This window comes from Fundulus heteroclitus, chromosome 12 (genome assembly GCF_011125445.2).
Source record: "Fundulus heteroclitus isolate FHET01 chromosome 12, MU-UCD_Fhet_4.1, whole genome shotgun sequence".
Lineage (NCBI taxonomy): Eukaryota > Metazoa > Chordata > Actinopteri > Cyprinodontiformes > Fundulidae > Fundulus > Fundulus heteroclitus.
The window spans coordinates 19,929,578-19,942,679 of NC_046372.1; the positions used below are offsets into that span (position 1 = coordinate 19,929,578).

Consider the following 13,102-nt stretch of genomic DNA (forward strand, 5'->3'; position numbering starts at 1 on the left):
TCCACGTGTCGGCAGCTCTACCCTCTCATTGGCTGCAGCTGTCACGTGCTGCGAAGAGGGAAAAAACAAGGAAGCTGGTTTTCCCGGCGAACCTTCTGCACGTGGAAAGTTCTGGAGCGACGTGCAGGTGTCCCGGCGGTGAGTGCGTTTACGTGTCGGTGCTGCAGCCCGGTTCGGTTCGGATGTGCCTCTAACTGGGTCGGCTGGTTCTGCTGGTTCTGCTGGTTCTGGTGGTTCTCCTGGTTCTGGGTGCAGCGCCACGTCCTGCAGCCAGTGTGTCGGTGGCTCTGGCGTCACTCCGGGAGGCGCTGTTGCTTTATGGCGAGGCTCCTGCTGGCCGCCCCGCACCGCAGATTAAACTAATTAATAATAACGTATTAATAATAAATCGCTGCTTGATAATAAAGACACACCAGAATCTGGTGCTACGGCGGTACCGCTCTACAAATTACCGGGTTTTAATTGTTTAAGGGGTCAGAGAGCTGCTGTCTGCCAGCTTCTGCAGGTTCGGCCCGTTTATCGCTGTGTGTGGTTCAGGTTGACATTATTTTTATGCACTATGGTGAAGATCCGGGCCAAGGGTGGAGACGAGGAGGAGTGTCTTTTTTATTCATTTGAACAATTTTAAATTCAGACAAGAACAAAATATTCATTAGACCGTTTCCCCTATGATATATAACAAGGGTGTAACTTTGTGTTGAAAGTTGGTGGGGACGGCTCATAGGGAAAGGGAGCTACCTGCGCGACGCATTTATTTTTTTTGTTGGAAAGGATTACAATATTCACTAATATATTTTGTGCAAAAATATCACATAAATCTAAACTTAACAAGTTTCCCCAAAAATAAGCCGATACAAGAGACAAACAACCAAAAACAATCAAAGCTTTCTACATCAGAAACTGAACAACTCTGAACACAGATTCAATATTGATTACCGGCTTGATACCCCTGCCTTCCATCTGAGATTTTGACATTAAACCTAAACTTTGAAAGAAGCCCCAGCACAGACTCATTTAAAAGTGCCAAACACCTGCCTTCTTCTGTCACTCACTGACACAAACTGCTGACATATTTGATCAATGTCTAAATTGTCTAGTTTTGTTTGGTGGACATGGCACACAGCAGCATTGTTAAGCCTTACTTGAGTCATTGTTGGACCCCCTGCAGCGTGACGTCACACCTGCAAGATCCTATCCTTACCTTCCTGCTAGATTGCAAAAAGCAGCTTGCTCATGAGTTGTCAACATAACACGCTAAATCTTAAATGTACGTGGACATATAAAAGAAAAAGGGGCGCAGTGCTTGCTACTGAATGTCAACACTATGACAACTGGATAACAAGGTCAGGAAAAAGTTTTAATTAAGTGAAGCCGGGATTAAAACAGTACAAGAAGCTTCAAATAAAAGGTGTTCTTTATGTTCAACCTAAACACCAACTCCGATAGACGCTCAGTAGAGCAGGTGTTTAAATTAATCAATCACTGCTGCGAAAGCTTATAGCAGTGAAAGCTAATATACCACAGCCATCACTTAATAAACGCAAAATAAACAACCTTTTAAAAACGAAAAACTGTAATGGACTGAAAGTCCTGTTTTTTATGTGGGAAATTATTTGCGTGTCTTTAAGTATAATTCTGATATATTGGCGCTGTTGTCTGTTTCTATGGTAACGATACTGAATGTAGTGTAGCTGACATAACAGGGCGGGAAAAAAGTGGTTTGAGTTTTTTTTCCCAACGGTTCAGTTATATTTTAAATAAGGTATTCACTTATTTTTACACTATTCTCTATTCTTTTACTACTTTAAGTCTCTCCTGAGTAAAATTAGGTCTTAATATTTCCACAAGTCCCTCTCACCTGCAAGTCTGAGTCCACTGCTATCCCTGAATCGGTTAGCATGCTTGTGGCCTGCTGAATGACACATATACACCAATAGAACGTTAAACTGTCCTTTATTCCTTTATCTCACACATCTCATCAAGAATATTTTCGCAACACTGTTTGCATTTTACCTGAAAACCCGCAGCATCTTCCACTGAGGAAGCGATCTGAATTATATTTGTTCCCTGTTAGAAAGAAGAATAACCTGCATTAAATGCTGTAAGTTTTGTTACTCATTTTAATTCGCCCAAAAAAAAAGTACACGTTGCTGCTGTTTGGTGAAAAAGCTCCGGATGACAGGCAGCTTTTTCGGTGGCATTTTTTGCCAACCCTGAGTCCAATAGGTTAGCTACCGGTTAAATTTAATTAACACCGCTGTTTTGCTATCTCTCCTCCTGTCGATCACATCAAATGGTGGGAGTAGCAATAGCGGGGACTTTTGAAAGGAAGCGAAAGTAAAATACGTGTACAAAATATTGGTGGGGACATGTCCCCCTACCGGTCAAGATTGGTGGGGACATGTCCACACCAGTCATTAAGGAAGTTACGCCTATGATATATAATAATATATAATATATTAATACCGCCACCAGCGCAGCGGAGGGCCTTCTGGGTCCTTCCAGTGAACCGGGTCAGCCTGTCAGTCACGATCTATCAGACACAACAGAGAACAGCTTCTTTATTTAATTCAGGAGTCCCACTCATGCCTCAGGGCTCCTTTCTTGGCCCTTCCTCTTTTCTCTTTTGAAGCCCCAGTCTGACCCACTTGTGAAGTTCTGCACCTTTCACTACATCGGTTCTGTTACAACAGCCACTTGTTCCTCTTGTCCCCCCCTCAGAGCGATGGCTCTGTGTGGGATTCAGAGAATCGTGCCACTGCCACACAGTTGTTGGTTCAAAGTCTCTGTTGAGAAAATGACCAGTGAAGCTCATTCGGGTTCAGCTGTGCAACTGGACCAGAACTTTGTGGTGCTGGCGTAAAATCCACGTCACTGAGTTTCTGTCTCTGGTAAGAGTTTACATGTTTAGTTTAAATAAGAGTTTTTAGACTTTGTTTTCTGAATCATTCGTTTTCAGAGATGCAAAACGGCGTTTCCGTGTGGATGAGAGGCGTAACGGCGTAAAAATGAATCCGTTTTCCCAGATGGGGGCAACGTGTGGATTAGGCCTGTGGCTCCGCCCTGCTGGGTGACGCCGGCCAATCAGGGCGGGTCAAACATCGATGATTAAAAGGAAATAAATCAGTTATTGAAATGATAAATGCTTGTGCTCATTTCCTGTTTTTCCCCTTAAAGTTTAAGTATATTAATCATCAAAATTAAAATAAACACCTGAATGTATCAGTCTGTGAGTAATGAATGAAAATAATACACAAGTTTCACTTTTTAAATGGAATTACTAAAAAAAAAATCACCTTTTTCATTAAATTCAGCACCTGTGCTTGAGTATTTTTTATTTATTTTTTTACTTCTGATTAAAGTTAATTGTGCGCTGCTCTGTAGCAGCCGTGTCCAAAGTGCTGATTTGTGTTATGGCTAAATTGTTAAGGAAAGGCCAAAATCTTATGATTTAAAATGTCAGGTACGACACAAACGTTCATCTTTTAATAACCACACTTTTTAAATCCTCTTTAACTTCATAGTAAATAGATCCCCGTCTCTCCAAAAACTGATTCTCTGCAGACTTCGGTGAATTAAAATCTGCTTTGAAATTCATTCATGGGCTATATATAGCACGGGTCTTTAAAGAAATACCGACCCAAATCTTTTGCTAGAGATAAAAAAAATAAAAAAACACTTTAATTTAATTTTTTAATTAAATTTAAATTTAAATTTAATTTCTTTAACACTTTAATTTAAGCCCAAACTAATTTGCAAACTGGGAGCATATCTTTTGGCAAATGAGCAGAACCCACTTATGGTTTGCTTTACACATCCCTGTCCATCTGATATTTGACCCATTTGTCAAGTTAAATTATTATTTCCTAGACCAGAAAAATAATTCTACATTGTGTTGTGAAATTGATGTTTTTATTAATTTTTTGGACCTGGAGTGATTTTCACTTCCCAATTTCAGGCCATGTGCCAAAAGTTTGGACATCCCTGCTGCAGAAGTAGTTTTTTCCTCACTGGTTTAAGTTTGTATTCAGGACAATAAACGCGTCGCTGGTCTCAGCAGGAACTAGTAAAGGTTTACCTGGTTACCAGCCCGACTAGTCCAAACCGCCGGCACCGGTCCGATTCATCGGGAAGGTGCAGTCTAACAGCCTCTGGTGTTTCCACAGCTTTCAGCATGTCTGAGGAGATTCCACCCGAGGGACAGGTGACCCAGAACCAGCCCGAAACCCAGAACCAGCCCGAAACCCAGACCCAGCCCGAAACCCAGCCAGAATCCCAGCCAGAATCCCAGACCCAGTCCACCCTGTCCCCTTCTCAGACCAGGTCTCAGTCCCAGCAGGGGTCCAGCTCGTCCAGCGGTCCCGCCTCAGGCAGCCAGTCGTCCAGCGGCTCAGGGACCCTCAGCAGCGTGGACACCCTTTCTGTCCCCCTAGCCTCCGTCCCAGAGGAACCAGAACCAGAACCAGAACCAAAGCCCTGGGGTCAGCTGATCCCCATGGCCCGAGGTTTCAGGAGCCACGGTGACCCACCTTTTAGTTTGCTCTGATGGCCTGAGGGTGGACCGGAACCAGAACTGATCCTGGTTCTTTGTGTTTGGTTCCAGATTGCCTGGAGGAGCAGTACTTGTTCGGTAGAGACTCTCAGTGTAACTACGTTCTGGAGGACCCAGAAGACAAGAGATCCAGGAAGTTCAGGATCTACAGCAAGAAACACTTCCGGATCTTCAGAGTGAGAGTTCTGCCTGACGGTTCTGCTGCTGGGTCTCTATCAGAACCGGCAGTGGTTCTCATGCTGTCACTGTGTTTCAGAGCTTAAAAGTCTAAGATGTCTGTCCTGTTCTCACCTGTCCTGTTCTCACCTGTCCGTCCATCAGGAAGGCTCTGAGGTCTTCGTGGAGGACTTCAGTAACAACGGCACGTTTGTGGACGGCTTGAAGGTCGGCAGGAACAAGAAGCTTCCGCTCCTCAACAAGGCTGTGCTGTCTCTGGCTGAGCCCCAGAACCGAGGTGACCCACCTGAGTCACCTGACGAAACACACCTGAGTCACGTGACCAAACACACCTGACCCACCTGAGTCACGTGACCAAACACACCTGAACCACCTGACACACCTGTTGCTAATATAACTCGCCATACACATGTCACATGACTCACCTTGTCCTCATGGTACACCTGTCCACCTGGAGTACAGGTGGACAGGTGTACCATGAGACACGCGTTAACTGACTCACTTGTGTGACCTATGACCCCACCCCTGTCCTCCACAGTGTTTATCTTCATCGACCTGATGTCAGACGATCAGTCCAGTTTGCCCAAAGCTCTGCAGGATAAATATCTGCTGACACGGCAGATTGGAACGTAAGTCTGCCTGTTTCTGTAATCTTCCTGTTTCAGAACCAGAACTTCTGGCAGGACTGTAGAGTGTAGTGATGGGTCCGGCAACACCGATGCGTCGGCGCATGTGTCGGTCTCATAGAGCGAAACCCGTGTCGATGTGTGTATTGCTACGGAAAAGTCACGTGACCGATACAGGAACTGTTTCGGTCACGTGACCAATACAGCACCTGTTTCGAACTGACTGACGCGCCAAACTGTTTCTGTTCCCTCTAAGCTGCACGCGTGTGCATTCGCGCACAGTAGCGCGCACAGCAGAGCTATGCTGCGCAGTAAATAAAATCCAAGCTGAACTGTAAACAAAATAACAGTTAATAATGGTTAATTTTTAACTATTTTGCAACTCTGGTGTGATGGTGTTGTACCACAGTCTCGCTCTGTGAGCGCCAGGTGCTGATCGGAGCGCACCACTGATGGATGGGTTCTGCAACGCTTTTTTGGTTGGGCGGGTTGCGCTGTGCGTCTTTGTTCTACTTCTGAGCGTCGTTTCAGAAAAAAAAAAACGGCTGATCTACACTGAGTAGAAAGTTGCTACTCTGAGTAGTTCTTCCTCCCTTTGTCATACTCAGCATGTCCGATTTCAGAACAGATGATATCAGTCAGGTAACTAAACACAGCGCCCGATCAACCATTTGTAAAAAAATAAAAAAGCCAGTCCACAAGCATCCTCCTTCACATTATTTATTGACTGTATCAAAAAAACAAAAACAAATATATGTTTAATTCAAATGAAAATATAAAATAATACAATGCAACATACAATGATTTAAATTGTATTGTGTATGCTTGGTCATCAAATCAGTGTCAGTTAACTCTGTCAACCAGGTTGCCTGTAGGGATTTTTAAGGTCCAGCAGGTGTCAGTATTCAGTGACACAGTATCGGTACAGTATCGGCACAGAGTTGCAATGTGCCGAAACGTTTCATGACGCCTCATCGACCCATCACTAGTAGAGTGTGACCAACAGAACCCGTTCATTGGACTGCCTGACTCCGCCAAGTGGATACCAGCTAGCGTTAGCTTATGATGTCCAGGAAATGGATTTAGGGATGCAGCTAACGATTATTTTTATTGTCGACTATCGATTATTTTTTCCATTAGTCGACATTGTCGACTATCGCTGCATCACTAAATGGCTTTACTTGTACAGCGCTTTAATTAGTCCCACCCCAAAGCTCTTCACTCTACAACCATTCACACCCTGACGGTGGTGAGCTATGCTAGCAGCCACAGCTGCCCTGGGGTGGACTGACATGCAGCCATGACTGGTTCTGAATGAAGGCTTTATCTGGCAGCCGCTCGTTAAACAGTCAAACAGGCTGTTAAATATTTAACAGCCTGTTTGACTCTGCAAAGAAAAATTATAAAACTTATAGAAAAAAAAAACATTTGTTCTGCTGGTTTATTTGATTGTCAGAAGTGATGTTTTTTGCTCTGGTTGCTGCATTATGTCCAGTTCTTTCCCCCTGGGGTGAGGTTCAACCAAACTGCATGAACACCCCAGTTTTACAGCTTCACTATTGTTAAATCTCTGTTGCTACATTGACGATTAAATTACTGACTTATAATCTAGTCAATATAAACTTCTTTATTTGAAGCAAGGTTATTTATTACCTAATATTATTGTGACAGAACACCTACTGTAAGTGACAGAACACCTAAGGGTGCACTTTTTTCTAAATAGAACATTTGAAGTGGAAATAAAACAGTTTTTTTGTCCAATTCATCGATTAATTGTAAACATAGTTGATTATTAAACTAATCGTTAGTTGCAGCTCTACCCATAAACGTTCCTGAGTTTTCGCCTGTTCTGCTTTGCTGTGTTCTTGAAGATGGATTTAAAAGCTGGACACCAAGCTCGGCTCATTAAAGCTTTTAGGAACCTGGTTGCTGGCGTCTGATTGGTCCTCCTCTGGTCCATGACCACATGCTTTCCTTGGCGACGGCCCCTTGCTGGCGCGGCTTTTCTCACCTTGAGAGGCCAGAATGTTCTGGTTCTGTCCAGATGGAAGAGCAACAGTCCATGTTTAGCCCAGTATTTGTTGTATTGTCTTCCGTACGTTGATGCCCTCCCCGCCGTCTTCCAGGGGAGTCTGCGGCGAGGTGCGGCTTGCCTTCGAACGCGCCACCTGCAGGAAGCTCGCCATTAAAATCATCAAAAAGAGCAACTTCCAGTCGGAGGGGGTGAGTCTGCTCTTCTGTGCTGCTCACCTCAGGACTACAAACATGGCGGCTTGAACGCTGTGGTCATGTGACCTCTGTTTTATCGTCCAATCACAGACGGCGACACGGAACGCAGAGAGAGAGATAGAGATCCTGCAGAGGGTTGATCATGTGAGTAAATCCCAGTGATGGACAGAGTCATCATTACGTCTCCTGTGTCCTGACCGACTTCTGTCTCCTGCAGCCTTGTCTCATGAAGACGGAGGACTTCTATCAGACGGAGGACAGTTACTACATTATCCTGGAGCTGTAAGTTCAAGCATATCACATGTGTGTACATCCCTGACCCCGCCCCCTGTGACTCCGCCCCCTGTGGTAATGTGCCTCTGCCCCCTGTGGTAATGTGACTCCGCCCCCACTGTGATAATGTGACTCCGCCCCCACTGTGATAATGTGACTCCGCCCCCACTGTGGTAATGTGACTCCGCCCCCACTGTGATAATGTGACTCCGCCCCCACTGCGGTAATGTGACTCCGCCCCCACTGCGGTAATGTGACTCCGCCCCCACTGTGGTAATGTGACTCCGCCCCCACTGTGGTAATGTGACTCCGCCCCCCCCCGTGATAATGTGACTCCGCCCCCCTGTGATAATGTGACTCCGCCCCCCGTGGTAATGTGACCCCGCCCCCGTGGTAATGTGACTCCGCCCCGTGGTGATTTGACCCCGCCCCCTATGATGTTGTGACTCCGCCCCTGTAGTAATGTGACTCCGCCCCATGTGTCCTCAGGATGGAAGGCGGGGAGCTCTTTGAAAAAGTGAAATCTCGGCAGCAGCTAAACGAAGACGTGGCCAAACTGTACTTCTATCAGATGCTCTGCGCCGTTCAGGTGAGGCCCCATGCTGTTGCCAAGGTAACCAGAACAAATGGGTGACACTCAGGTAACCGTGTGTGTGTGTGTGTGTGTGTGTGTGTGTGTGTGTGTGTGTGTGTGTGTGTGTGTGTGTGTGTGTGTGTGTAGTATCTCCACAGGAACGGCATCATCCACAGAGACCTGAAGCCAGAGAACATCCTCCTGTCCTCCAATGAGGACGCCTGTCTCATAAAGGTAAACCGGCCCTCCTTGACCTCCTGACATCACGGCGTTCCTAACCCTGTGTAACCCCCACCTGTGTCAGGTGACGGACTTTAACCAGTCCAGGATCCTGGAGGAGGCCGCCCTCATGAAGACCCTGTGTGGGACGCCGTCCTACCTAGCTCCCGAGGTCTTCACCCACGCGTCCACCACCGGCTATGGCCTGGCTGTGGACGCCTGGAGCCTTGGCGTGCTGCTGTTCGTCTGGTAGGCTCCGCCCCCTCCGCCGCCTGGCCGGGCGCGTCCTCAGATTCTAACCCCGTTGTCTCCGACAGTCTGAGCGGCTACGCTCCGTTCCACAAGGACTTCAGCAAGTTCTCGGTCATGGAGCAGATCATCAGAGGAGAGTTCGTCATGGTCCCATCCAAGTGGAGGAGCGTCTCTAACCAAGGTGACCAGAAATACTGACCGATGGTCGGCGATTTGTCCCGCCGGCTCGTTTATGCAGACAGAAATGCTTCCAGATGGCTTTAGGAAACTACGGAAATGATTTAAAGGCACGCAAATCTCCTGTAAAATGGTTACAAAATACATTTTAATATCACTAGAATGTTGCTATAAAACGTAACATATTCATATTCATGAAAGTTTTGTTATAAAAAGACAATATTCCCATAATGAATAATAATTTAGTAGAAACAATGTGCCCCCTGGTGGACTTTTCCGGAACAACACCTTTGTTTTATGATAGTCCTGAGATTAAAGCGTAATCAGGATTGATGTAAAGGCATAAACCCGCTTTCAGACTAATAAATAAAATCCATCAAGGTGGGCGAGGCTTTGGGGAGGCAGTTGTATTTTGGGGGGGGGGGCAGCGGCTAACTAGCTTAATTTGCCACATTATGGAGAGAAAGCAGAGTGATGCTGGTAGTTACGCCACGGTTTGATCTTCTGAGGATCTTCACCTCCTCGTTATCACAGGCTGATGGAGGCTTTGTGGAGCCCAGCGGGTCAGAACCTCGTTGGTTTGACTCAAGCTGCTGACTCAGTGGAGGACAGGATCGATTACATATTATCATGTTTATTTCTGCTTTGTAGTCCAGGCAGGATCACATCTTATCATGATTCATGTGCAACGTGGGAACGGGGCGTGGTTGGTCTCCTCTTTGCTCTGACTGCAGGCGGGTTTCAGGATGCGGCAGCAGCCTGTGAGACAGCGCTGAGGGATTAGGAAGGGCTCAGGGCAGCATCGCTGCTGCCTCAGGACAGGAACTGCAGAACAGCTGGACTTTGTGAAAACTTTTCTGGAGCAAAATGCAAACGCATCATGGTGTGACATGCAGTTCAAACATCGCTCTCTCTGGCGTCATCATTGCACATGCTCAGAGCGGTCTGACCAAAGCGCCACTCCGGAAAAGCGACGGCACCGTTTTTATCCGTGTTTTTAATGTCTTGCTCTTTAGGCTGCTACGATAAAATAAACTCGCTGCTTGAAGTTTTTCTTTTAGCGCTAACGAGCCGACGTGACGAATCGTGCTGCTGGGCGACTGTGCAGTGACGTGTTTGTTGGTGTTTCAGCCAAAGACGTGGTGAGGAAGCTGCTGGTGGTCGACCCCGCCAAGAGGATGACTGTGGATGAAGCTCTGCAGCACCCCTGGCTGCAGGTAGGTGAACTGCAGGCGCATCATCAGCCACATGAGGAGAGACGACAGTTAAAGCTCTGCAGAGTCGCTCTAGACTCAGGGATCATTATTTAGTCCTAAACTTTATATCTCAGATTAAATTTGTACTGTTTGTAGAGCGCACTGTGTTCTGTACTGGAGAAAATTGAAACGTGCTGTTTGACTATTTAGTGAAAGCAGTGAACAAATAATCCTTAAACCTAACTAAGCTTTAAGAAAAAATGTGAAATTGCAAACCGAATAAATGCACCAAGAATGAGATTAATGTAGTGGGTGAAAATCAATGGCTGGCTGTAATAATATATGACAAACTTAAGTTGAGAGTTTGGTTTTGGTCCAGAAGTCTCAGGATGGGCCACAGGCGGCCATTGCTGCTGCAGCTCTGCCTCCTTCTCTATCAGCATGCATCCAACGCCACTGTGTCACATTTTATGTCTGTCTGCTAAACATTTAATACTAAATGTTATAGTTTATCAACAGAATGTGTGAAACTCTGACTATAAATGACGCAGCAGATGTAAGGCGGCTTGTAGAAGGTTCAGGAGGAAGGGGACAGCCAGGGCCAGGAATCCTTTCACATCTGTTTCACCAACAAAGCTAAATCCTGCTGAGGAACCTTGTTGGCTCCCTCTCTCAGGCTGTGGTGCATCATGGGAAATGTAGGCAGCTCACCGTGGCTCTCTGTGTTTCAGGACCAGCAGATGTTGAAAGTGGCCCACAGACTCATGTACCCGGCAGGAGGAGAGGCCGCGGCTGCTTCCATGGTAACCACACACACTCACACATTCATCACCTGCGTTAAGCCCCGCCCCTAACGGGACCCTGGCTCCTCCCACCCGCAGGAGACGGAGTCATCCACAGGAGACGGTTCCTGTAGAAAACGAGGAAGAGACGACGCCGAGGAGGAGGAGGAGCAGCATCCTGCCAAGAGGAGCCACGGCCCGCCTCCTGCTGCGCCTCCTGCTGCGCCTCCTGCTGCTCTGCAGACGGAGTGAAGCTGCTGGCCTGGAGGTTTTAGTCTTTAGCTCCTGGTTCACGTTTTATTTGGTTGCTTGGAGCTCCTGCTGTACTGAGACATGCAGCTGCTGCTTTTGTACATAAACCTGTAAAGAAAACCAGCCGCAGTGTTTTGATTTAAAAGATGAAATCTGTGAAACTGTTTCTGATGGAGATCAGAGCTGCAGGCTGGACTAGCCTCCAGAACGGAGCAGAACCGGTCTGAATACGGACCCAGCTGCTTCATTAGATCCCATTAAGCCGAAGCAGCTCCACCTGTAGAGGCTCTCAGGGTCAGAGGAGAGAGGAGGCAGATCCTTTAAATCAACGCTGGAGGTCCTACTCCTGCTGGCCTTGAGAAACCCGCTTCGGTTCTGGTTCTCCAGGCGCATAAACATCCCATGTCTTCCTCCAGCAGCTCCTCTGGTTCCTCGTGGTTCTGTCTCACCGTTTCGTTTACGCCGTCACAACGGGCGTCAGTTGGGTTGGTTTAATTCTGAAATTCACCAGAACTGTTTCCTGTCTGGCGCCTGACGTTTCCTGTTTGGTCAGGAAACGTCAGCAGCTTGATCAGAACCTTGTAGGACGTTCTGCCGCGCTGCTCGGCCTCGGTGACCGGACCCACGCGTGGCTGATGTGTGGTTTGGGTTCTTTGATGAGGATGACACGAGGAGGCCCGGTACCGATCCGTCACCTGGTCCAGGTGTGTTGGAAGAGCTGCAGGGTGGCTGGACCTGGGAACCTCCGACTTAAAGCAGCCTGTTTGACTTTGGACCTCTGGTCCAGAGACGGTTCTGACTCAACCTCACACCCACTCCTACACTGCAAAAAGAGAACTAAAAGTAAGAAAAATTTTCTTGAAATTAGTGTATTTTTCCTTGATTTGAGCAGGTAAATAAGACAATTTGCCAATGGAATAAGATTTTTACACTTAAAATAATAACAATTAAATTTCTTCATCTTATTTCAATTGCAAGATAGCTAAAAATCTTATTTTAGGGGTAAAGATACTCATCCCATTGGCAAATAGTCTTATTTAGCTGCTCAAATCAAGGAAAAATATACTGATTTCAAGAACATTTTACTTACTTTTAGTTCTCTTTCTGCAGTGTAATGAGGCAGAGGCCCCGATCCTTTGGTCCATCATGGACCTGCATGTTCTTACCGGGTCGCTGGGGTCTGGTACCTCTGGTGGTACCAGACAGGGAGGGTGAAGAAGATCTAACAACAGGCCTTTTACCAAATTATACCAAATAAAGTTACCGAACAAAATAATGAAAGAATAAATGAAGTTCGTGGGTTTCTCCTAGAAACGGGCCGCCGGGTCAGGGGATCCAGAACCTGGGAGCACGTTGTGTCTGGTTCTGTGTCAGCGGGACTGGGTGGTGTGTTCAGCATCGTTCGGTCCGGGACACCAGCCGCCCCAGTGACGGCCCTTTTCTCTCTGACCATCTGATAAATGACGGTTGTGGGGGGAGCCGGGTCAGAGGTGACGGGCTTTTCCAGAACCGGAGGCCTAAACCAAATCATTTCATCAACAGGTCGCCCTGATACAATATTCAGAACTTCTTTATTGCAGTCACAAAAACACCAAATATTTATTCAATCTGAGGCTTTAGACAAAAAAAAAATCACATCACCAAACCGGTTTTACATTTATTCTCCACTTGACGGCGCCATACAGCAAATAAGGCAAATCAAGTTTATAAAGTACTTCTCAGTAATTAAACAATTCAACGTGCTGTACATGAACAGAAACAGTGGAGTAGTTTATTCTTATAAAGGACTACAG

The 13,102-nt window shown here is 46.5% G+C and overlaps 1 protein-coding gene across 3 annotated transcripts; it reads left to right on the plus strand.

The window, feature by feature from the left end:
* Nucleotides 1–20: 20 nt before the first annotated feature.
* chek2 (checkpoint kinase 2) lies at nt 21–11,432 on the plus strand. Of its 3 annotated transcripts, none has more exons than XM_036144262.1 (16): nt 21–138; nt 4,167–4,232; nt 4,275–4,520; nt 4,604–4,728; nt 4,874–5,006; nt 5,268–5,358; nt 7,482–7,578; nt 7,675–7,728; nt 7,802–7,866; nt 8,347–8,446; nt 8,579–8,665; nt 8,736–8,899; nt 8,968–9,083; nt 10,211–10,296; nt 11,007–11,078; nt 11,157–11,432. In XM_036144262.1, the coding sequence occupies exons 2-16, from the start codon at nt 4,175–4,177 to the stop codon at nt 11,307–11,309; spliced, it is 1,647 nt and encodes a 548-aa protein (XP_036000155.1). In that variant the 5' UTR covers nt 21–138; nt 4,167–4,174; the 3' UTR covers nt 11,310–11,432. The 3 variants fall into 3 exon arrangements, with proteins under 3 accessions (XP_036000155.1, XP_036000154.1, XP_036000153.1); XM_036144261.1 differs by having other exon boundaries at nt 4,167–4,231; nt 4,262–4,520; XM_036144260.1 differs by having other exon boundaries at nt 4,167–4,520.
* The last annotated feature ends 1,670 nt before the right edge of the window (nt 11,433–13,102 follow it).